The sequence below is a fragment of the Mus musculus genome, chromosome 14 (assembly GCF_000001635.26).
Source record: "Mus musculus strain C57BL/6J chromosome 14, GRCm38.p6 C57BL/6J".
Taxonomy (NCBI): Eukaryota; Metazoa; Chordata; class Mammalia; order Rodentia; family Muridae; genus Mus; species Mus musculus.
The window spans coordinates 59153189-59179690 of NC_000080.6; the positions used below are offsets into that span (position 1 = coordinate 59153189).

General features: G+C 40.3%; 1 protein-coding gene across 1 annotated transcript; it reads right to left on the reverse strand.

Moving 5' to 3' along the window:
* Positions 1-5314: 5314 nt before the first annotated feature.
* Gm5142 (predicted gene 5142) lies at positions 5315-25561 on the reverse strand. Its single transcript, NM_001004158.2, has 2 exons — positions 25144-25561; positions 5315-5522 (listed from the first exon to the last, which is right to left on the reverse strand). The coding sequence occupies exons 1-2, from the start codon at positions 25517-25519 to the stop codon at positions 5497-5499; spliced, it is 402 nt and encodes a 133-aa protein (NP_001004158.1). The 5' UTR covers positions 25520-25561; the 3' UTR covers positions 5315-5496.
* Positions 25562-26502: the final 941 nt, after the last annotated feature.

Sequence of the window (26502 nt, forward strand, 5' to 3'; positions counted from 1 at the left end):
CATGTTTGGTGCTTTGCTAGTAGACTGGACTGCTGACGGTGAAGACTGGGGTCACCACAAAGAACTATTTCTAAACAGGTCCATAACCCCTGTTTCCTATTTACCTTTCATTTACCCTACCTCTAGTGGGTGGTGGGCTAGAGGTTGAAGTGTTAAAGAGCCATAATTGAAGTAGGTTTTGAAAAAGCAAAGCCTACAGAGGACTAGCAAAGGTAAAGAAATACAGCTGCTGGATTAATTTACAATAATTATACATTTATACATACATTTATAATAAAAATAATTCATTTTACAGAATGGCAATGGTCAGGTTGTGTCTAAGATATGTAGGCCTTAGCACATGGAAATGCCTTGTAGTCTTGGAGCTATAGTTCCACCAGACAAAATACAGTGTGGCTGAGAGGCCTCTTTCAGCTTCCTCTGAGGCAGCAGTTCTCCACCTGTAGGTCACGACCATTGGAAAACACATATTTTCAATGGTCTTAGGAACTGAGACACTGCTCAGTACCAAAACTACAGTTATGAAGTAGCAATGAAAATAAATTTATGTTTGGGAATTCCTAAGATTATTGGAAATATGTATTTTTCAATTGTCGTGACCCACAGGCATTGAAACCCTTGAGCTTGTTGTAGCCTTTGAGAATAGATGTGGATGGTCACATATATCTGGAGATCTCAAAAGGCTCTCTCAACTCTACTAAGAGTACCTCTTGCAAATGGAAAATGTTGGGAAAAGATGCCAGGGAGAGTGGTAAAAAGTAATGGAGAGAGACGGGGAAAGCCTGAGAAGAGGGAAAAGAAAGGAAAACTCAGGAGAATGAGTGATTTGAAAAGAGCCATTAAAGTTTAGATAAAAGTGAAAAAACATGCAGATACATTTTGAAGAAGGAAATGATGGTTCTCAAATACAGAAGGAGAAAATCTATAATCTGGTAAGTACAGGGTAGCATGTCTCAGTGAGGGATGGCTGGTTTCAAGGTCTCTGTCATTGTTCAGGTGACTCTAAGATACCACAGACTGTCTAGAATCCTATTCCCATTCAGTGGAGACTGAGACATTCTGAATTAATTATAGTAATTAAAACTAATTACAGTAAGTAAGGTGTTTATAATTGCATAACTAATGGAGTCTAAACACTGACAGCATCCATTTGTGCAAAATACTTAATAAACAAAACTCAGTACAGAATGGTTTTTATTGATTCTGAGTAACACGGATGTGACTTGAAGACTCGTTTTGAAGACCAGGGCCTGAGTAGTGACAGTTCTTGTACACCAGGCTGTTGGTAGATGGCAATTTGGGTTACTGGTTACTTATTTGGTAGGTTGTTGGTCAAAGTATTTGGTCTGAGTTGTGATGAATAAGAAGAGCTCTCTGATGATTCCTTAATTTGGAGTGTATGCTTTCTTTCATAACGTCAGTGGTAGATTTAAAGTGTTCTTATTACACACCAAAAAGGATAGGTATGTGAAGTAATTCTTATGTTTGTTAAGGCAATTAAGTTACATTTTTAAACCTTTATGGCTGCAGATATATCTGTGACTGAACAGGTCAAGAGAGGGTATCAAATGTCCTGGGACTGAAATTATAGATGGTTATGAGCCACCCAGTGGATACTGGGTTGAACCTGGGTCTTCTGGAAGAGCAACAAATGCTCTTAATAACTGAGCCATCTTTCTAGCCCATTGAGCTATTTATATATATATACACATTTCAAAACATCATATATGACAAACATTCAATTTTTGTCAAATAAGATTTAAGTGGACATTGGGAAGGTGGCTTATTGTATAGAGAAGTTGCCACACAGGATAAAGAGTCTTGGTCCCAATCCCTATCCCCCATGATAAATTCAGGCAAGGCTGTGCTCACCTATTTAAGCTCAGTGCTGGGAATGAGGATAGAGATCAAGACAGAAGGATTCCTAGATCATAGTGGCAAGCCAGTGTAGACATGTTGGTGGGTTCCAGGTCCAATAAAATTTTTATCACGAAAAATAAGAACAATTGTAGAAGCTGTCAAGTCCTCTATATACATGTGCACACATGTAGGCATATACAAAGTCATACATTACCCAAAGAAGCCAATACTCAACAGGTGAGCAGCCACACACAAAAATGACAAGACCCAGAAACACCAGAACAGTGCACACAAAGCTGCTGTGGGACTTCTAGAGACATAAAAATATTTACTGCTTATTTTACTTGAGAACATTACAAGACGTGGGCATTGAGATTTGGACACAAAGTTGACATTCTTCAGTTTTCAGTACAACAAACCCCTTGTTTTTCACCCTAATGGCTATATAAATGCTTTTTTCAGTTTGTGGGCATGGGGTTGTAAAACAACAGTATATGCCATCTTAATAATTATCATGATGATTGTCATCAGTCAACAATTTTAAGACCTACGCCAATACATTGAAAAACTTTCCTACTGCCAATTGCTGATATATTAGTGAACCTAACTGATTTTTTGTACACTGGAGCATAAATGTTACACTTTTGTATGATAAAAGGGTTTCGTTCTTTCAGGGAATTTGGTAGTGCTGCCTTTGCCTCAACTAGAACACTTGGTGGTGCTATTTGAAAACAGTTTGGAAACCTTAACTGGTGAATCCTGCATGGAAAAGGGAAGTCTGGAGGTTGCTCTTGAAACTTTACAGTTCTGTCCCTCTAGCTGTTTACTCTGTGCTGTCTGGGTGAGCATGCTAGACAGGCTGCAGAGCCTCAGTTCATGCTGTCCCTCCTTTCCTGCCAGATGTGTCTTAACCTGCTGCCAGGTCTTACATACAATGCTTGAATGATGCCCTGAAAGGGACAGAGAATATATGCTTCCTTCCTTAAAGTGCTTACGGTGTCTAGGGAAGGAGGGGAAAATCATAGATGCAGGGATGGGTAGGGTACTCAGATTATAGTGGGTAGAGCCTTTGGTCAGCTCATCCTAGGTGAGGGAAGATGTTGGTTTCCAGGAATGAGGTGAATTCAGATGTTAGTTTCCAGGGGAAGTATTGTTACCTGGGGAAATATTGTTAAGGATTCAGTAGGACAAGGTGTTAGATGCCAGCAGCTCCCTGTGGGTAAATATTGGTAGCCATATACACTAGACAGGTTGAAGTTAATAAAATTATCTTATTCATGTTGACCCAGTATGTGCTTCTCATTTATTTGAAATAAACTATTGCTTTCCTGGACCATGCATCTTTTGGGTATTCCATAAAAAGTTTCTGCCCCAATGCTTCTTCTGACACTAATTTTCCATCTCCATATTTTAGCTTCATAGTTGGGGTTTTATGGAGTTCCTTACCAAGAGATAGCGGCCAAGTAGAGTTGGCTGTCTCCTGTGAGTGTAATCTTTCAAAGTAAACATCAGACTTATATAGTCATTACAGAAGAAAACAAGGAAGTTAGGTAATACATCAGCCAAGATACATTAAGGTCATCTGATGCATAATGACTCTAAACAAAAAAGAAAAATGCATCCATGAAAATTGGCAGGAGCCAGGCACTGTTTACAACTGAGATAAAAAATCAACCCTATCTAAAGTCAGCTAATACTTAGAAGACCTAACGGTAGTTCCAATTCTAGTCTATTGTATACCCCACCTTCTTCCTAAGCCATTGTAAATTCCTGTGTATGGGAGTGACTCAGCTGTTATTCTTTTTTTTTCTTTTTTTTAATATTTTTATTAGGTATTTTCCTCATTTACATTTCCAATGCTATGCCAAAAGTCCCCCATACCCTTCCCCCCCACTCCCCTACCCACACACTCCCACTTTTTGGCCCTGGCGTTCCCCTGTAGTATTTACTCTAGTTCCTTCTTAAACCACAACCCACCTTCTTTCTATTATTATGTAATGTAGTCTGCCATACATGACTCTAATGAGAATTCTAAGTTTACTTTGTTGAACTTGCCCTGGGATTTCTAACTCTTATCCAGTAAATTGCAATGCCTGATTTCTTTCACTATCTATCAACACTGGAGGCATTTCATCTGAACAAGTAGCATTCTTACGAAATTCAAAGCCCAAGGTCGGCTCAATGATTAACTAGGATGTTGGGACACTGGTGGAAGCCAGGAAGCAATGTCCAATCTAACTTGGCTATTTGTCAAATCATTCCTTGGGAGCTCCTATAATAAAACTATACTGAAAGAAGGCATGCAAAACCCTCCACAGACTATCACAAGGACAAATCTGGACCACATTCATATTATGGGATGCCAAGGACCTCCAGGAGACTCATTTCTGTGCAACTTTTTTGCCTCAGGACTGCAGCCAAGCTTTTGGACTTGTCTTGCAGACTCCACTGGAGTGGGTGTGGCAGTTGTGGTCTATCTTGTAACCTCAAGACGAATGCAGGACCTGCTATTGATACAGGAAGGAAATGATCAAGGAGAGCTATCACCTTGGTGATTTCATTCTCTTCTTTGTACCATTTCTGATGATGGGAAGGTGAAATTTCCAACAAAAATAGACTCACCTTCAGTGGAAACTGAAGTGGAAACTTCTGGTTTCTTTGGAAAAATCAGTTATGTCAAATGATGTTTTGCTAAAGCAAATATATGAAAGGATATGTGATGTTTAGAAAGAATATAAATATGACCACCAGACAGTAGGAGCTCAAGCATTGGTTCGCTTTACTCTGCCTTGCTATTCTTCGCTAACAGCACACATGTACTAGTTTGCCTTACATTGAATTGTTGAACTCACTTGTGGTGACAACATAGGGAGAAACTCCACAAGGAACTTCTCGTGAGGTTCCTGTGGCTTCTTACTATTTCTGTGGCCTTGTGCCAGTTGGTAGGCCTTCTGGTTTCTTTTGGATTGAACTTCCCTTGCTGGTCCATGTGTGGTGTCTTCAAAGAGGACTGAATTGCAGCTGCTGGTTCATATGTGGTGTCTGCTGAGAGGCCTGGACTGTAGCTGCTGCTTCATATTTGGTGTTTTCTACTGGACTAACTGCTGATATCCTGACAACGAAGATTGGACTCACCCCCAGAGAACTATTTCTAAGCAGGTCTACTTCCCCTGTATCCTAATAACTTTTCCTTTGGTGGGATAGAGGGGGGGTTGAATGCTTATTAAAGTAGGCTGAGAAAAATGTATGTCTATACTCATCTGTTTTCCATTTTCATTTTTACGGTAATTTCCCCTCAAGGAACCTGACACTGCAGATCACACGTGTGTATTCCTTTCCCTCACTGAGTACTAACCCCTTTGCCAGTATAAAATATATCATTCTTCTCCCTATTAATTTCCCTTGTTTGGGAATCAGTTCTGTATGAAATTAGCAAATGTATAATCATTGATTTATTTACAAGTGAAACATTTATTTCTGTGAATGGTGCCCACATTGTTTATATTCAATACACAGGATGGCTACATGTAAGTATGCTACCTCTCTAATAATCATCTTGTCCTAGATGTCATATTTTAGGTTTTGTAGACAGTGTTGTAACTTTGGGTCTTGGAGTTACTTGAGAATCTTGTAGTCTTAGCATTTCAGGTTCCTCTGGTTGGCTGGAAAAGAAAAACAAAACAAAAAATAGTATGATCAGACAGATGCCTACCAGGAGCTGGAAAGGTCTGGATTTAAATTATTTGGACTAGGACTTAAATAATGCTCTGTCATGTCCTTTTCTTGCTAAATATTGTTTCTGAATTGGAGATATTGTCATGTGAGCTCAAAAGTGTAATAATAGAATATACTGTAAAAATCCTAGGCTCCTACCTTCTCTTACTCCAATAGAAAGCTGGGTGCAGAGGGGAGCTTACATGCAGAACTCAAGGGAAAAGTCATTTTCTGAGGTTAGAGGTGGCTGCTGACTTTGTCCTAATGTGGGCCTGGTGTTACTGTTGGTTCAGGTCTAGGCCAGGTATTTTAAGCAATTAGAGTATAGGCTCACACAGTTTGCAGAAGTAGTGGTGGAACTTTATTCAAAGCAAATCTATAGAATAGGTCAGACTAGAGAGCCAAGAGCCACAGAGTGAATATACAGTCCTGGTTACTGTCCAAGGTATTTATTTATGGGGTTCAAGGGAAAGAGGTGTTTGGTTACTCAGAGGCATAGTGAGTGTGGCTCTTATTTTGATTGATAGATTTATATAATCATTTTTCTACTACATATTTCCCTCCCAGAATATATTATTAGTCATATGTATACCCAATTATACATAGACATGAGATGGTAAAATTTACTAGAGGACACAGTTTTATCTTACTATACGCGTACCTAAAACCAGTTCAGGCCAGATTGGTCCTTCTATCTTTGGATCAGGAAGTACTGAGAATCCATTTGAATAGAAGGCAGAAGAATCTCCACTGCGTCAGAGTGCTGTCTGTCAGCAGAGCATAGGCAGCTGCATAGGCAGAGCTCATACGTAGTGCAGCTCTCAGACTGCCAAGTGCATATTAGAAAAGTATTGTATGTGTAGCCCAAACCAAGAGGAGTTCTAGGCTGCTAAAGGATGCCTTATGCTTGACTGCCTAGATTTTAGAAACCACACTGCTTTTTGTAGGAATTCCATTTTAAGACATATTTGATGGAATAATGTGTCTGTTGAAGTCTCATAGAACGGAACAAAAAAAAGCAGTATTTTCACATAACACTCAGAGAATCCACAAGTACAACGAATAGAGGATATTTCACTGGCTGGTTTTTGCCAACTTAACATAAGCTAGGATTAAACAAGAGGAGGGAGCCTCAGTTGAGAAAAAAAAAAAAAAACTCCATAATATTGGCCTGTAAGCAGGCCTGGAGGGAATTTTCTTGATTAATGATTGGTATGGGAGGGCCCAGATAAATTTGGGGGATGCCACTCCTGGCCTGGCAGCCCACGTTAATATTAAGAAAGCAAAGCACAGGGAGCAGAGCAGTAAACAGCAGTCCTCCCCCGTGTCTACCCCCCTGAGCCTCTGCTAAAACCCTGGCCTTAACACTAAAGGTTGTTGTAGTCATGCTGCTCATCTACAGTAGAAAGTAAATAGGAGGACAGACACATATTCATCAAAAGTTACACGTTGACATGAGGCAACCTTCCCAATTGAGTGTGAACTCCTGTTTCCCTATATTGAAGAGTGTAAAATTCTCCTAGGCAGGGAAGCCCACATAGGGTCAATCAAGTCTCATCTGGCCACATGCACATATTTCTGAAATTGTAGCTAAATTAATGCTTGAATCCAGTTCTCCTGAATAGAAAGTTTATGGAAGTATGGTACAAGTACCAAGGGCCATTGTCCCCAGTTTCATAATGATAAACAAGTACATGGAATTAGTTGATACTTGGCAACTTGAACAAGTGCAGACTCTGATCTCAAATTTCCAGAAGAATGCTGAGCCACCCAGGGCATGGCTTCCCATCCAAACCAAGGGAACCAAATAGGAAACTGAGTTCTGATTCACATCCCAGCAAGACTAGATCCATGCCCTGTCTTTTTAGGCAGCACCTCCATTGCATCTGTACTTGCCAACACTTACTTAAAGGCAGCAAGCTTAACCAGGGCTTGACTCCCTACCACTTCATGATTTCTAGTCTCTGGCTGCAGATTCCCTGGTACCTGAGGAAACAGTGAGTGAGATTCATGACCAGTTCTAGGTCTCTCAGTTCATAGGGAAAAGCTAGGTTATTACCCTGACTGTTAGCTGTAAAATCTTTAGGGGCATTGGTTCCACTCATATATCTAGGATATTTTCCAGGTATGTTCAGATAGTGAGAAGAGGCCAATGAGGAAAATGGATACAGTGTTGCTCCAGGAGCATGCTGGCTGTGTCTTCCTTATTCCCATGGACACCAGGTCAGTCTGTTTGGGAAGCACAGCCATGACACTGCTGAACGGCAGGTGTGGCAGGTGGCTCCTTCCATGGAGGAAGATTGGCTCATCAGGACTGACAGAGCACAGCTGGCTTTGCACTGGGGAAAGAGAGTAGGGAACTATTGAACTGAAATGCTAGAAGTTGGGTCCAATAGTGAAGGGACAAGGTGAACACGGTGCTCAGAGAAAAGTCTGGAAAAGAAGAAGAGCCCAGAATAGAGATAAGGTGGGATAATGGGGGAAAGTGTGGATCAGAGGGGGGAAAGGAAAGAAAACAGAAAGGACAGATTGGGCTGGGGAGCAGGCTGAAGGCTAGAGCTGACAGGATGGGGGTAACACAGGAGGAACAAGCACAGGCAGAAAGAATGGGAGTGGGGAACTAGGTTTCATAAGGAAAATGCTGGGAAGCCATCTTGTCATCTTTTCAGAAGACACTCTGAACCTTTCTCTTCAGTAAAAACAGAGGGACTTTGCATGTGAGAGACCTGCTGTGGCAGTCATCTCCCAGGTACCTCATGTCCCACTGTGACTGAAAGAAACTGAAAAACCAATGCCTGCCTCTTGGTCCTATGCATCAACCTCAGCAACCAGGCTAGAGGCCCCCATGTGGAGTCTAAGAGTGATCAGGGGAGGTGTCAAATAAAAGAAGTGGAGCTGTAACATTAGCGTGTGCTCGTGTGATAGCCTGGGTATCTCCCTTCAGATAGCAGGGCCAAGGCACAGAACAGAAGCAACTTGTTAGGACTGGGCAGGGTCAGGGGGGTTCCTGAAGCAGGAACTAGGAAGAGTCAGTGCCTCATGATCATATCTTCCAACACTCATGTACAGCACTGTGACCATATCTATAAGGACCCCAGGAGAGTTTTCTGCCATGGAACAGACCCTACATTGACCTAAGAACCAGAGAGGAAACAGAAAGCAAGTAATAAATCACCCAACAAGACCAGATATCAGCACCTAGAATTACCATCTTCCCAAAACCTGACACCAACATAAAAAGCAAAAACAGCTAGGACAATATGTGTCCACTAGAGCCAGGAGCCCTAACTATGGCAGACCCTGAATATTGCAACATGTCCAAAGCATAAGACAAAGCCTTTTTAATAGGTTTCATGGATGTGATAAGAGGGAAATAGGTTGATGCCTTAAAGACATCTATGAAACCATAAATAATGAGGGGAAATGAGTGAACCCATCCAAGACGTGATCACTGAAATAGAATCAATAAAGAAAACCTAAACAGAGGGAAATCTGAAAGTAAAAATATTAAGGACTCAAAAGGAGCCTTAGAGGCAAGACTTAGCAGCAGAATACAAAAGATGGAAGATAGACTCTCAGGCATTGAAGATGTGAGAGAAGAAATGCACACCTCATGAAAAGAAAAATTTAAATCTAAAAAAAAATCCTGACACAAAACATTCAGGAAGTTTTAGACACTATGAAAAGAGCAAATATAATAGTAATAGAGGAAGTATAAGTAACAGGTTAAAAGTATTGAAACTATTTTCAACAAAACCAGAAAAGGAAAGTTCCCTAAAGTAGGAGGAGCCCATCAAGGTCCAAGAGGCATACAGAATGCCAAACACTGGACCCCAAGACAAAGTTCCATCACACATAATAATGAAAACACTGAATGTACAGAACAAACAAATATTAAAGGCTGTATGAGAAAAAGACCAAGTAACACATAAAGACAGACCTATTCAATATCACCTAACTTCTCAACTGAGAATGCAAAAGCCATAAGAGCCAGGAAAGATGTTCTAGAGATTCTGAGAAACCACAGATGTCAGACCAGACTACTATACCTAGTAAAATTTTCAGTCACTAGAGATAGGAAAATTAAGACATTCCATGATAAAACAAAGTTTAAGCAATATCTCTCAACAAAGCCAGCCTAACAGAAGGTGCTAGAAGGAAAATTACAACCTAAAGAGTTTAACCACATCCAAGAAGACACAAGTAATAAATAACCCAATATTGGCAAATCAAAACACTTGCTACACAACAACAGAATAACAGGAACTAACAACGCTGATTGTTGATATCTCTCAGCATCAATGATCTCAATTCCCCAATTAAAAGACACTGACTGAATGAATGCAAAATCAGGATTCCTCCTTCTGCTGCATCCAAGAAATCCATCTTAACATCAAGAATAGACATCACCTCAGGATAATAGGATAGCAAAAGATATTCCAAACAAATAGACCTAAGAAGAAATGTGGCATAGACATTTTTATCTAATAAAATAAAATTCAAAACAAAACTAATCAGAAGATATTCGAAGGAAAACGTCATCAGGAGGACATTTCAATCCTTAATATCTATGCAGCAAACACAAGGGTATCCATGTTTGTAGAAGAAACACTACTCCAGCTAAAGTCACATATTGACATTCATATACTGAGAGTGGGAGACTTCAGTACCTAACTCTCACCAACAGACAGGTCATCCAAACAAAAACTAAACAAACAAACAAAAAATGCTAGCACTAAATAACATTACAAATCAAATGAGCATAACATATTTACAGAACATTTTAACCAAATGCTCAGACACAAAATAATTCTCAACATATAAAAGAAAATTGAAATAACTTTCTGCATCTATCAGACCACCATGAATTAAAACTGGATATAAACATCAACAAAAATAACATAAAGCTTTCAAACTCATGGAAATTGAAAAACTCACTACTGAATGAAAAACTAGGTCAGGTCCAAAATTAAAGACCTTTGTATAAGTGAACGAAAATGAATACTCACATATCCAAACCTATGAGACACAGTGAAAACAGTTCTAAGAGGCATGTTCATAGCACTAAGTGTCTAAATTTAAAAAAAAAGAAGAGATCTCATACTAGTAACATAAACATAAACAGCATAAAAACAGAAAGAAGAAATCATGCTGAAAAAGAGTAGATTAAGAAATGAATTCAGGGCTGAAATAAATAAAAAAGAAACAAACAACAAAAGATTTCATGAAATGGTGTTAGTTCTTTAAGAAAAAAAGAATGATAAACTCTCATCCAAATTAACTAAAAGGATAATATCCAAGTTAACAAAATTATAACTCAGAGAGGGGCACTACAGACATGAAGGGAATCTAGAGAACCACGAGGACATGCTTTAAAAACCTGTAATCCACCAAGTTGGAGAATCAAAAAGAAATGCATACATACCACTTACCAAAATCAACTCAAGATAAGATAGGCAACTTAAACAAATCTACTAGTAGTCTTCCAATGAATGAATGAATAAATAAATGCATGCATACATACATACATACATACATACATACATACAAATTGATTAATTACAAAAATAGGGGTGTCAGATGGTTTTAGCACAGAATTCTGCCATACTTTCAAAAACGAGTGAATGCCAATACTCCTCAAATTATACCTACTTCTCAATGGAGACTCTAAAAGCCAGAAAGGCCATGAGATATAAACAGATGAAACACTGCCCAATTTTTTATAAGGCTACAGTTACACTCATAACCAAACTATCTAAAGACCCAACAAATAAATTACAGACCAATTCCTTTTATGAACATAGATATAAAGATACTCAAAAACAAACAAACAAAACCTTGCAAACTGAATCCAAGAACACATCAAAAAGATCATCCATCATGATCAAATAGGTGTGAGCCCAGGCATGCAGGGGTGGTTTCAACATGTATGAGTTGATAAAGGTAATCCATCATATAAATTCACCGAACATCAAAAATCTCACTGTCATCTCATTAGATGCAGAAAAAGCTTTTCACAAGATCCAACATCTGAGGACAGGTGTCCGCCTGGCTTGGGAGGCGGCCTCAGCCTCAGCAGCAGCGGTCGCCATCTGGGTTCCGGGACTCCGCGGGACCTAGGAAATTAGTCTGAACAGGTTAGAGGGTGCGCCAGAGAACCGGACAGCTTCTGGGACGGGCGGAAGCACAGAGCCGCTGAGGCAGCACCCTTGGCGGACCGCAGACAGCCGGCCACCATCCGGACCAGAGGACAGGTGTCCGCCTGGCTTGGGAGGCGGCCTCAGCCTCAGCAGCAGCGGTCGCCATCTTGGTTCCGGAGCTCAGCGGAACTTAGGAAATTAGTCTGAACAGGTTAGAGGGTGCGCCAGAGAACCGGACAGCTTCTGGGACAGGCAGAAGCACAGAGCCGCTGAGGCAGTACCCTTTGCAGGCTGCAGACAGCCGGCCACCGTCCGGACCAGAGGACAGGTGTCCGCCTGGCTCGGGAGGCGGCCTCAGCCTCAGGAGCAGCGGTCGCCATCTTGGTTCCAGGACTCCCTGGAACTTAGGAATTTAGTCTGCACAGGTGAGAGTCTGCACCACAGAAGCTGACAGCTTCTGGGAACTGCCAAAGCAACACAGCTTCTGAGAGAGGCCCTGTTTTGGGCCTTCTTCTTCGACCAGGAGGAGGTCCAAAAACAAGATATCTGCGCACCTTCCCTGTAAGAGAGCTTGCCAGCAGAGAGTGCTCTGAGCACTGAAACTCAGAGGAGAGAATCTGTCTCCCAGGTCTGCTGATAGACGGTAACAGAATCACCAGAAGAACAATCTCTAAACAGAGTCAACTATAACTACTAACTCCAGAGATTACCAGATGGCGAAAGGTAAACGTAGGAATCCTACTAATAGGAACCAAGACCACTCACCATCATCAGAACCCAGCACTCCCACTTCGCCCAGTCCAGGGCACCCCAACACACCCGAAAACCTAGACCTAGATTTAAAAGCATATCTCATGATGATGGTAGAGGACATCAAGAAGGACTTTAATAAATCACTTAAAGAAATACAGGAGAACACTGCTAAAGAGTTACAAGTCCTTAAAGAAAAACAGGAAAACAGAATCAAACAGGTAGAAGTCCTTACAGAAAAAGAGGAAAAAACATACAAACAGGTGATGGAAATGAACAAAACCATACTAGACCTAAAAAGGGAAGTAGAAACAATAAAGAAAACACAAAGTGAGGCAACACTGGAGATAGAAACCCTAGGAAAGAAATCTGGAACCATAGATTTGAGCATCAGCAACAGAATACAAGAGATGGAAGAGAGAATCTCAGGTGCAGATGATTCCATAGAGAACATCGGCACAACAATCAAAGAAAATGGAAAATGCAAAAAGATCCTAACTCAAAATATCTAGGAAATCCAGGACACAATGAGAAGACCAAACCTACGGATAATAGGAGTGGATGAGAATGAAGATTTTCAACTCAAAGGACCAGCAAACATCTTCAACAAAATTATTGAAGAAAACTTCCCAAATATAAAGAAAGAGATACCTATGAACATACAAGCAGCCTACAGAACTCCAAATAGACTGGACCAGAAAAGAAATTCCTCCCGACACATAATAATCAGAACAACAAATGCACTAAATAAAGATAGAATACTAAAAGCAGTAAGGGAAAAAGGTCAAGTAACATACAAAAGCAAGCATATCAGAATTACACCAGATTTTTCACCAGAGACTATGAAAACCAGAAGAGCCTGGACAGATGTTATACAGACACTAAGAGAACACAAATTCCAGCCCAGGCTACTATACCCAGCCAAACTCTCAATTACCATAGATGGAGAAACCAAAGTATTCCACGACAAAACCAAATTCACACATTATCTCTCCACGAATCCAGCCCTTCAAAGGTTAATAACAGAAAAAAACCAATACAAGAACAGGAACAATGCCCTAGAAAAAACAAGAAGGTAATCCCTCAACAAACCTAAAAGAAGACAGCCACAAGAACAGAATGCCAACTTTAACAACAAAAATAACAGAAAGCAACAATTACTTTTCCTTAATATCTCTTAACATCAATGGTCTCAACTCCCCAATAAAAAGACATAGACTAACAAACTGGCTACACAAACAAGACCCAACATTTTGCTGTTTACAGGAGACACATCTCAGAGAAAAAGATAGACACTACCTCAGAATAAAAGGCTGGAAAACAATTTTCCAAGCAAATGGTATGAAGAAACAAGCTGGAGTAGCCATCCTAATATCTGATAAGATTGTCTTCCAACCCAAAGTCATCAAAAAAGACAAGGAGGGGCACTTCGTTCTCATCAAAGGTAAAATCCTCCAAGAGGAACTCTCAATTCTGAATATCTATGCTCCAAATACAAGGGCAGCCACATTCATTAAAGAAACTTTAGTAAAGCTCAAAGCACACATTGCACCTCACACAATAATAGTGGGAGACTTCAACACACCACTTTCACCAATGGACAGATCATGGAAACAGAAACTAAATAGGGACACACTGAAACTAACAGAAGTGATGAAACAAATGGATCTGACAGATATCTACAGAACATTTTATCCTAAAACAAAAGGATATACCTTCTTCTCAGCACCTCATGGTACCTTCTCCAAAATTGACCACATAATAGGTCACAAAACAGGCCTCAACAGATTCAAAAATATTGAAACTGTCCCATGTATCCTATCAGATCACCAAGCACTAAGGCTGATCTTCAATAACAAAAAAAATGACAGAAAGCCAACACTCACGTGGAAACTGAACAACACTCTTCTCAATGATACCTTGGTCAAGGAAGGAATAAAGAAAGAAATTAAAGACTTTTTAGAGTTTAATGAAAATGAAGCCACAACGTACCCAAACCTTTGGGACACAATGAAAGCATTTCTAAGAGGGAAACTCATAGCTCTGAGTGCCTCCATGAAGAAACGGGAGAGAGCACATACTAGCAGCTTGACAACACATCTAAAAGCTCTAGAAAAAAAGGAAGCAAATTCACCCAAGAGGAGTAGACGGCAGGAAATAATCAAACTCAGGGGTGAAATCAACCAAGTGGAAACAAGAAGAACTATTCAAAGAATTAACCAAACGAGGAGTTGGTTCTTTGAGAAAATCAACAAGATAGATAAACCCTTAGCTAGACTCACTAGAGGGCACAGAGACAAAATCCTAATTAACAAAATCAGAACTGAAAAGGGAGACATAACAACAGATCCTGAAGAAATCCAAAACACCATCAGATCCTTCTACAAAAGGCTATACTCAACAAAACTGGAAAACCTGGACAAAATGGACAAATTTCTGGACAGATACCAGGTACCAAAGTTGAATCAGGATCAAGTTGACCTTCTAAACAGTCCCATATCCCCTAAAGAAATATAAGCAGTTATAAATAGTCTCCCAGCCAAAAAAAGCCCAGGACCAGACGGGTTTAGTGCAGAGTTCTATCAGACCTTCAAAGAAGATCTAATTCCAGTTCTGCACAAACTTTTTCACAAGATAGAAGTAGAAAGTACTCTACCCAACTCATTTTATGAAGCCACTATTACTCTGATACCTAAACCACAGAAAGATCCAACAAAGATAGAGAACTTCAGACCAATTTATCTTATGAATATCGATGCAAAAATACTCAATAGAATTCTCGCTAACCGAATCCAAGAACACATTAAAGCAATCATCCATCCTGACCAAGTAGGTTTTATTCCAGGGATGCAGGGATGGTTTAATATACGAAAATCCATCAATGTAATCCACTATATAAACAAACTCAAAGACAAAAACCACATGATCATCTCGTTAGATGCAGAAAAAGCATTTGACAAGATCCAACACCCATTCATGATAAAAGTTCTGGAAAGATCAGGAATTCAAGGCCCATACCTAAACATGATAAAAGCAATCTACAGCAAACCAGGAGCCAACATCAAAGTAAATGGAGAGAAGCTGGAAGCAATCCCACTAAAATCAGGGACTAGACAAGGCTGCCCACTTTCTCCCTACCTTTTCAACATAGTACTTGAAGTATTAGCCAGAGCAATTCGACAACAAAAGGAGATCAAGGGGATACAAATTGGAAAGGAGGAAGTCAAAATATCACTTTTTGCAGATGATATGATAGTATATATAAGTGACCCTAAAAATTCCACCAGAGAACTCCTAAACCTGATAAACAGCTTCGGTGAAGTAGCTGGATATAAAATTAACTCAAACAAGTCAATGGCCTTTCTCTACACAAAGAATAAACGGGCTGAGAAAGAAATTACGGAAACAACACCCTTCTCAATAGTCACAAATAATATAAAATATCTCAGAGTGACTCTAACTAAGGAAATGAAAGATCTGTATGATAAAAACTTCAAGTCTCTGAAGAAAGAAATTAAAGAAGATCTCAGAAGATGGAAAGATCTCCCATGCTCATGGATTGGCAGGATCAACATTGTAAAAATGGCTATCTTGCCAAAAGCAATCTACAGATTCAATGCAATCCCCATCAAAATTCCAACTCAATTCTTCAACGAATTAGAAGGAGCAATTTGCAAATTCATCTGGAATAACAAAAAACCTAGGATAGCAAAAACTCTTCTCAAGGATAAAAGAACCTCTGGTGGAATCACCATGCCTGACCTAAAGCTTTACTACAGAGCAATTGTGGTAAAAACTGCATGGTACTGGTATAGAGACAGACAAGTAGACCAATGGAATAGAATTGAAGACCCAGAAATGAACCCACACACCTATGGTCACTTGATCTTCGACAAGGGAGCTAAAACCATCCAGTGGAAGAAAGACAGCATTTTCAACAATTGGTGCTGGCAAAACTGGTTGTTATCATGTAGAAGAATGCGAATCGATCCATACTTATCTCCTTGTACTAAGGTCAAATCTAAATGGATCAAAGAACTTCACATAAAACCAGAGACAGTGAAACTTATAGAGGAGAAAGTGGGGAAAAGCCTTGAAGATATGGGCACAGGGGAAAAATTCCTGAACAGAACAGCAATGGCTTGTGCTGTAAGATCGAGAATTGACAAATGGGACCTAATGAAACTCCAAAGTTTCTGCAAGGCAAAAGACACCGTCAATAAGACAAAGAGACCACCAACAGATTGGGAAAGGATCTTTACCTATCCTAAATCAGATAGGGGACTAATATCCAACATATATAAAGAACTCAAGAAGGTGGACTTCAGAAAATCAAATAACCCCATTAAAAAATGGGGCTCAGAACTGAACAAAGAATTCTCACCTGAGGAATACCGAATGGCAGAGAAGCACCTGAAAAAATGTTCAACATCCTTAATCATCAGGGAAATGCAAATCAAAACAACCCTGAGATTCCACCTCACACCAGTCAGAATGGCTAAGATCAAAAATTCAGGTGACAGCAGATGCTGGCGAGGATGTGGAGAAAGAGGAACACTCCTGCATTGTTGGTGGGATTGCAGGCTTGTACAACCACTCTGGAAATCCGTCTGGCGGTTCCTCAGAAAATTGGACATAGTACTACCGGAGGATCCAGCAATACCTCTCCTGGGCATATATCCAGAAGATGCCCCAACTGGTAAGAAGGACACATGCTCCACTATGTTCATAGCAGCCTTATTTATAATAGCCAGAAGCTGGAAAGAACCCAGATGCCCCTCAACAGAGGAATGGATACAGAAAATGTGGTACATCTACACAATGGAGTACTACTCAGCTATTAAAAAGAATGAATTTATGAAATTCCTAGCCAAATGGATGGACCTGGAGGGCATCATCCTGAGTGAGGTAACACATTCACAAAGGAACTCACACAATATGTACTCACTGATAAGGGGATATTAGCCCAAAACCTAGGATACCCAAGATATAAGATACAATTTCCTAAACACATGAAACTCAAGAAAAATGAAGACTGAAGTGTGGACACTATGCCCCTCCTTAGAAATGGGAACAAAACACCCTTGGAAGGAGTTACAGAGACAAAGTTTGGAGCTGAGATGAAAGGATGGACCATGTAGAGACTGCCTTATCCAGGGATCCACCCCATAATCAGCATCCAAACGCTGACACCATTGCATACACTAGCAAGATTTTATAGAAAGGACCCAGATGTAGCTGTCTCTTGTGAGTATGCCGGGGCCTAGCAAACACAGAAGTGGATGCTCACAGTCAGCTAATGGATGGATCACAGGGCTCCCAATGGAAGAGCTAGAGAAAGTACCCAAGGAGCTAAAGGGATCTGCAACCCTATAGGTGGATCAACATTATGAACTAACCAGTACCCCGGAGCTCTTGACTCTAGCTGCATATGTATCAAAAGATGGCCTAGTCGGCCATCACTGGAAAGAGAGGCCCATTGGACACACAAACTTTATATGCCCCAGAACAGGGGAACGCCAGGGCCAAAAAGGGGGAGTGGGCGGGTAGGGGAGTGGGGGTGGGTGGGTATGGGGGACTTTTGGTATAGCATTGGAAATGTAAATGAGCTAAATACCTAATAAAAAATGGAAAGAAAAAAAAAAAGATCCAACATCTCTTCATAATAAAAGTCCTGAAGAGATTAGAGATTTAAAGGACATACTTCAACAAAGAAAAGGGGGTTGACAGCTGATCCATAGCCAACATCAACTCAAAGCAATTCCACTAAAATCAAGAACAAGACGAGGTTCTCTACTCTCCCTGTACCTATTCAATACAGTACTTAAAGTCTTAACTACAGCAGTAAGATAGCTGAAGGAGATCAAGAGGATACAAATTGGAACGGAAGAAGTAAAAGTATCTTTATTTGAAGATGATATGATAGTCTGCATAAATGACCCTAAAATATATGAAGACACTTTTACAGCTGATAAGCACTTTAATGAAGTATCAGGATACAAAATTAACTCAAAAAAATCAGTAGTCATCCTATATACAGATGATAAATGGGCTGAAAAAAAAGTCTGGGAAACTAATACCTTTCACAATAACCACAAAAAATACATAATATTTTGGGGTCTCTAACTAGGATAGGGAAAGACTTACACAAGAAAAACTTTAAGACATTGAAGAGGCCACAAAAAATACAAAAAAATGTTGGGGTGACTGTAACCAAGCTAGTGAAAGATTTATATGATTTTAAAAAATTAAGATATTGAGGAAATAAATTGAAGGCATTATTAGAAGACTAAAAGATGCCCTATGTTCATGGATTTCTAGGATTAACGTAGTAAAAATATCTGTCCTACCAAAAGCAATCTGCACATCCAAGGAAATCTCTATCAAAATTCCAACACAATTATTCACATACCTTCAAAGAACAATTTTCAGCTTCATGTGGAACAGAAAACCAAGATAGTTAAAACAATCCTGAATAATAAAAAAAAAAAAAAAACTGCTAGAGGTATCACCATCCCCGATATAAAGTTGTACGATAGAGCAAATGTAATAAAAACAAAATGGTATTGGCACAAAAAGAGACTCATTAGTAAATAAAATTGAATTGAAAACCCAAATCCACACGCCTATGGACATGTGATTTCTTTTTATGAAGAAGTTAGAAAAATACACTAGAAAAAAAGGACAGCATCTTCAACAAACGATTCTGATCAAACTGAATCGTTGCATGCATATAGAAGAATCAAAATTGATTCATACTTACCAGCCTGCACAAAACTGAAGGCCAAATAGATCAAAACCCTCAATATAAATCTAAATACACATGAACCTGAGTGTAGCCTTGAACTCATTGGTACAGGAGACAGCTATCTGAACACTCTTAGCACAGGCACTAAGATCAACAATTATAAATGGGATCTCATTAAACTGAAAAACTTTTGCATAGAAAAAACACCATCAGAGGTTCTTTTATCCTTGAGAAGAGTTGTTGCTATCCTAGGTTTTTTGTTATTCCTGATGAATTTGCAGATTTCCCTTTCTAATTCGTTGAAAATTGAGTTGGAATTTTGATGGGGATTGCATTGAATCTGTAGATTGCTCTTGGCAAGATAGCCATTTTTACTATATTGATCCTGCCCATCCATGAGCATGGGAGATCTTTCCACCTTCTGAGATCTTTAATTTCTTTCTTCAGAGACTTGAAGTTCTTTTCACACAGGTCTTTCACTTCCTTAGTTAGAGTCACACTAAGGTATTTTATATTATTTGTGACTATTGAGAAAGGTGTTGTATCCCTAATTTCTTTCTCAGCCCATTTATTCATTGTGTAGAGAAAGGCCATTGATTTCTTTGAGCTAATTTTATATCCAGCTACTTCACTGAAGTTATCAGGTTTAGGAGTTCTCTGGTGGAATTTTTAGGGTCACGTATATATACTATCATATCATCTGCAAAAAGTGATATTTTGCCTTCTTCCTTTCCAAGTTGTATCCCCTTGATCTCCTTTTGTTGTTGAATTGCTCTGGCTAGGACATCAAGTACAATGTTGAATAGGTAGGGAGAAAGTAGGCAGCCTTGTCTAGTCCCTGATTTTAGTGGGATTGCTTCCAGCTTCTCTCCATTTACTATGATGTTGGCTACTGGTTTGCTGTAGATTGCCTTTATCATATTTAGGTATGGGCCTTGAATTCCTGATCCTTACAAGACTTTTATCATGAATGGGTGTTGGATTTTGTCAAATGCTTTCTCCGAATCTAACCAGATGATCATGTGGTTTTTATCTTTGAGTTTGTTTATATAATGGATTATGTTGATGGATTTCCATATATTCCCAAACCATCCCTGCTTCCCTGGAATAAAACCTACTTAGTCAGGATGGATGATTGTTTTAATGTGTTCTTGGATTCAGTTAGCGAGAATTTTATTGAGTATTTTTGCATCGATATTCATAAGATAAATTGGTCTGAAGTTCTCTATCTTTGTTGGATCTTTCTGTGGTTTAGGTATCAGAGTAATTGTGGAATCACCATGCCTGACCTAAAGCTGTACTACAGAGCAGTTGTGATAAAAACTGCATGGTACTGGTATAGTGACAGACAAGTAGACCAATGGAATAGAATTGAAGACCCAGAAATGAACCCACACACCTATGGTCACTTGATCTTTGACAAGGGAGCTAAAACCATCCAGTGGAAAAAAGACAGCATTTTCAACAAATGGTGCTGGCAAAACTGGCAGTTAACATGTAGAAGAATTCGAATTGATCCATTCCTATCTCCTTGTACTAAGGTCAAATCTAAGTGGATCAAGGAACTCCACATAAAACCAGAGACAGTGAAACTTATAGAGGAGAAAGTGGGGAAATGCCTCAAAGATATGGGCACAGGGGGAAATTCCTGAATAGAACATCAATGGCTTGTGCTATAAGATCGAGAATTGACAAATGGGACCTCATAAAATTGCAAAGCTTCTGTAAGGCAAAGGACACCATCAATAAGACAAAAGGGCCACCAACAGACTGGGAAAGGATCTTTACCTATCCTAAATCAGATAGGGAACTAATATCTAATATATATAAAGAACTAAAGAAGGTGGAATCCAGAAAATCAGATGACCCCATTAAAAAATGGGGCTCAGAGCTAAACAAAGAATTCTCACCTGAGGAATACTGAATGGCTGAGAAGCACCTGAAAAAATATTCAGCATCCTTAATCATCAGGGAAATGCAAAACAAAACAGCCCTGAGATTCCATCTCACACCAGTCAGAATGGATAAGATCAAAAATTCAGGTGACAGCAGATGCTGGCGAGGATGTGGAGAAAGAGGAACACTCCTCCATTGCTGGTGTGATTGCAAGCTGGTACAACAACTCTGGAAATCAGTCTGGTGGTTTCACAGAAAATTGGACATAGTACTACCAGAGGATCCAGCAATACCTCTCTCCTGGGCATATATCCAGAAGATGTTCCAACTGGTAAGAAAGACACATGCTCCACTATGTTCATAGCAGCCTTATGTATAATAGCCAGAAGCTGGAAAGAACCCAGATGCCCCTCAACAGAGGAATGGATACAGAAAATGTGGTACATTTACACAATTGAGTACTATTCAGCTATTAAAAAGAATGAATTTATGAAACTCCTAGGCAAATGGATTGACCTGGAGAGCATCATCCTGAGTGAGATAACCCAATCACAAAAGAACTCACATGATATGTACTCACTGATAAGTGGATATTAGCCCAGAAACTTAGAATACTCAAGATACAAGATACAAAGCGCATGAAACTCAAGAAGAACGAAGACCAAAGTGTGGACACTTTGCCCCTTCTTAGAATTGGGAACAAAACACCCATGGAAGGAGTTACAGAGAAAAAGTTTAGAGCTGAGACAAAATGTTGGACCATCTAGAGATTACCATATCCGGGGATCCATCCCATAATCAGCCGCCAAACACAGACACCATTGCATACACTAGCAAGATTTTGCTGAAAGGACCCTGATATAGCTATCTATTGTGAAACTATGCTGGGGCCTAGCAAACACAGAAGTGGATGCTCACAGTCAGCTATTGGATGGATCACAGGGCCCCCAATGGAGGAGCTAGAGAAAGTATCTAAGGAGCTAAAGGGATCTGCAACCCCATAGGTAGAACAACAATATGAACTAACTAGTACCCCCTGGAGCTCCTGTCTCTAGCTGCATATGTATCAGAAGATGGCCTAGCCCACCATCAGTGGAAAGAGAGGCCCATTGGTCGTGCAAACTTTATATGCCTCAGTTCAGGGGAACGCCAGGGCCAAGAAGTGGGAGTGGGTGGGTAGGGAAGTGGGGGAGAGGGTATGGGGGACTTTTGGGATAGCATTGGAAATGTAAATGAGGAAAATACCTAATAAAAAAATTTTTTAAAAACACCATCATTTCAGACAAAGCAGCAGCCAACAGAATGGGAAAAGACTTCAACTACACATCCAATATATTTGGCCAATACTCAAAATATATAAAAAACTAAAAAAACTAGACATCGAGAAAACGAATAACCCAGTTTTAAAATGGGATCTAGATCTACATGAAGAATTTTTTTTAAGATTTATTTATTATTATACATAAGTACACTGTAGCTGTCTTCAAATGCACCAGAAGAGGGTGTCAGATCTCATTATGGATGGTCTGAGCCACCATGTGGTTGCTTGGATTTGAACTCAGGACCTTCAGAAGAGTGGTCGGTGCTCTTAACCACTGAGCCATCTCTCCAACCCTACATGGAGAATTCTTGATAAGGGAAACTCAAATGAGTGAGAAACGCTTAAATGTTAGGCATCCTTAACCATCAGGGAAGTGCAAATCTAAACTACACTGGTATTTTATCTTACACATGTAAGAATGGTTAACATCAATAAAACAAGTAATAACTCATACTGGCAAGGATGTGGAGTAAAAGAAACTCTCATCCATTGCTGATGGGAATGCAGATTTTTACAGACACTATGGAAATCAGTGTGGCAGTTCTTCAAATGAAGGGACTCTATATACCTCATGACACAACTATACTATTTTTGGGCATATACCCAGAAGTCACTTCATCCTACCACAGAGACACTTCCTTAACAATGTTCACTGATGCTTTATAATAGCCAGAAATTGGAATCATCCTAAATGTCCTTCAACAGAAGAATGGATGAAGGAAATATGGTACATTTACATAATGAAGTATTACTCAGCCATTTAAAAAAATGGAATCATAAAATCCACAGGTAAATGGATAGAACTAGAAAAAAAAATCTAAATGAGGAACCCAGAACCAGAAAGAAAAATATGTTAGGTTTTCACTTATATGTGGCTATTAGTTGTTAAGTCAATGTAGAGTCACAGATATTAGGTATATAGTAAGGGACTAGTGGGAACAGGGAGCTATCCCTAGGACAGGGAAATAGATTAGATAGTTATGGATAGAAATGGGGAGTCTGGACCAACTAATTCAAGTAGAAAGGGAGAGCAAAGAATGAGAGGAGAGGGGAAATATGGGGAGGAACAAGGGTGATTTGAAAGATAGTATGGAAACCTAAAACAGTAGAAGCTCCCTAAAATATATACAGATATAAAGGAGATCTAAATGAAATTGCCAAATAATGGGAGATATAGAACCTCAGTTGACTGTCTCTTGTTACCAAATGAAGTTTCCAGTCCCAGGACTGGATTACATCTAATTAAGTTGTTGGCCAGAGGGATCCCATAGGAACTCTTCCATCCCCCCCCCCCAAAAAAACCCAGTCTATTTCCAAGGTTATAGGTTGCTCTCCATAAATTGACACCAAGTCCCCATTGCTGAAGACAACACTATACAACTCATTGAACATGGAGAAATCAAGCTGGTGCTACTTAGTCTTTGGTACAGTTAAGTACTCTTCATACTCCCAAAGGAGAAACATAAACACCAACCCAGCCACAAACTATTTGATCTGCAGTGGTGTCCTGCCTTCAAGATATTCTGATGCAATGGTGGCACATAGTTTGTGGGAGTAGCCAACTAGTATCTGATTTGATTGAAGGTCCGCTCCATGAGATTGAACCCATATCTGACACTGCTTGGGGGACACCAAGAACTTGAGAGTAGATGGTCTAGAAACACAGGGAGACGTCAAACACTACTGTTTGTTAAAAAGTTAAAAAAAGAAAGAAAGAAAGAGAGAGAGAGAAAGGAAGGAAGGAAGCAAGCATAGTAATAAAATGACTTCTAATGACATTCTGCTATACTTATAGATCAGTGTCTTGCTCAGCCATCATCAGAGATGCTTCCTCCTGCAGCATATTGGAACAAACACAGAGACCCACAGCCAGACATTATACAGAGAGGGAGAACACACATTTTCCCAGAATACTCGACCCTGAGTGGAATGTCTTCACCAAATACTCTTTCGGGAGTCTGAGCAAAAAGAGCATAAGAATCAGAGGAGGAGGGGAAAAAGAAAAAAAAAAAAAAAACCTCGTCCTTCTAAATCAACATGATACATGTACATATGAACTCATAGAGACTGAGGCAGCATTCACAAGCCTATCCTAGTCTGCAGGTGATGGGGCTCTAGAGAAAAGAAGTGGACACGTGCCCCTACCTTCAACCTAGTAGCATTCTCCAGTTGATAACCACTTGAAAAAAAATTAATTTCCTTCAAGGGTCTCCCTGGAGAAGCAAACTACATTTAAGGGTAGGCCAGATGCCCAGCAGTAGATGGTCAACATAAAATGAATTCAAAGGCATCTTTGGTGGTTCCTTGTCTCCTCATGTCATGTCAGGGCTTTTCCTTTTTAAAAAATGCACCTTATTGTTTTTGTTTCTAGTTGGTTTTTACCCTACAGGTTCTGTCTCTGTCTCTGTCTGTCTCTCCCTCTCCTCTCCTCTCCTCTCCTCTCCTCTCCTCTCCTCTCCTCTCCTCTCCTCTCCTCTCCTCTCCTCTCCTCTCCTCTCCTCTCCTCTCCTCTCCTCTCCTCTTCTCTCTCTCTCTCTCTCTCTCTCTCTCTCTCTCTCTCTCTCTCTCTCTCTCTCTCTCTCTCTCTCTCCTCCAATTTAGTGTTTTTAACTGTATTCCTGAGTTAGAGCTAGAATCAGAGACAAGGTCAATGCAGAAACCATGAGAGCAGTGAACCATCTGCAAGGATTTCTTCCTTGGGATTTTAAACTTACCCTGGCTGGCTGAAGGCCTCAGACGCGAAACAGAAAGGAGGTATCTATCCATCGGTGCTTTCTTGGGAGAGGTAGTCATGAGGGTAGACAAATGTGAAGGGGATGCAGAGAGAACAGGGCAGTTGGAGGAAATTTTGGATAGACAGGAGGAGCTGGGCATGGCCATCATGAAAGTGGGGAAGTAGGAAGTGTTCCTCAGAGAAGGGAATGTGGTAGGGTAGAAAACAGAAAGAGGGTTGACTTGAACAGCAGGATGAAAGATGGTCTGCTGAGAAGGGATGAGGTGAACACTGGTGGGAAAAACATACAGTGGGGAAGCCTGGGGAGGAAACGGGTTGCGAAGACTTCCCAAAGCCCTTGGCTGCCTCCTTCTCATCTTCCCAGACCCTAAAGAGCCCAGAGCCCTTACTTTACTAATGACAGTTACTGACTGAACTTGGCCAGACCTGATGTGGCAGTTATGTCACAGGTCAGCTCACACCTCATTCCATGACAGAATGCCCATTGTGAAGTGTACACACCCTCCCTCTGCTCCAGCAACCCAGGCTCACCCCCCAGAGAAATGGGCTCATGGTGTAAGAGTGGCCATGGCAAATGGCACTGAGCATTAGGGCTGTCACATGAGTCTCTGCCATTGGATATGGCTTTCATTGCATTGATGGCGAGTGGTCAGACACATGGGCTAGGTCCATGTGCCTGGGTCTTGGGGCAGCAGCCCTAAAATCAGGAAATGGGGAAATGTGTGAAAGTCAGGTTACATGCCGTTTTTAAAGGATTTTCATGTCATGTAGTTGGACAAAAAATGTCTAGAGTTTGTTTTGTGTTTGTTTGGTTGGTTGTTTTTTTGTTTGTTTGTTTTGTTTGTCCCCCTTTAAAGCACACCTCTCTCTGCATCATGTCTGTGGATCAGATGAAAGCTCTTAGCCACTGCTCTTGGCTACTGCTCCAGCATCATGCCTGCCTGCCTGCTGCCATGCTACCCACCATAATGGTCATGGACTCAATCTCTAGAACTATAAGCCCATAAAAAACGTTCTTCAGTGACTTGTCTTAGTCATGCTGTCTCTCCCTAGTAACTAAGACAAAGATCTTATCAGGAAGTACTGGAATTGCTGTGTCCGTGATGGTTTTTGGAACAATGAGAAGACTTTGGAAATTCAGACTGGGAAACAGGTTAATTTGGGCTTCATAGACCATCCTCTGAAGCTCTCAGAAGACACTCTTGCTGAGAGCACTGTGGACTCTGCAGCCCAGCTCAAGAGTTTTCAGGGGGAAAACAACATTCACAACTAGGCAAGAGACCATTCTTGTGATATTTTAGCAAGGAATGTGACTGCTATCGTCCCGTGTCCTGAGATT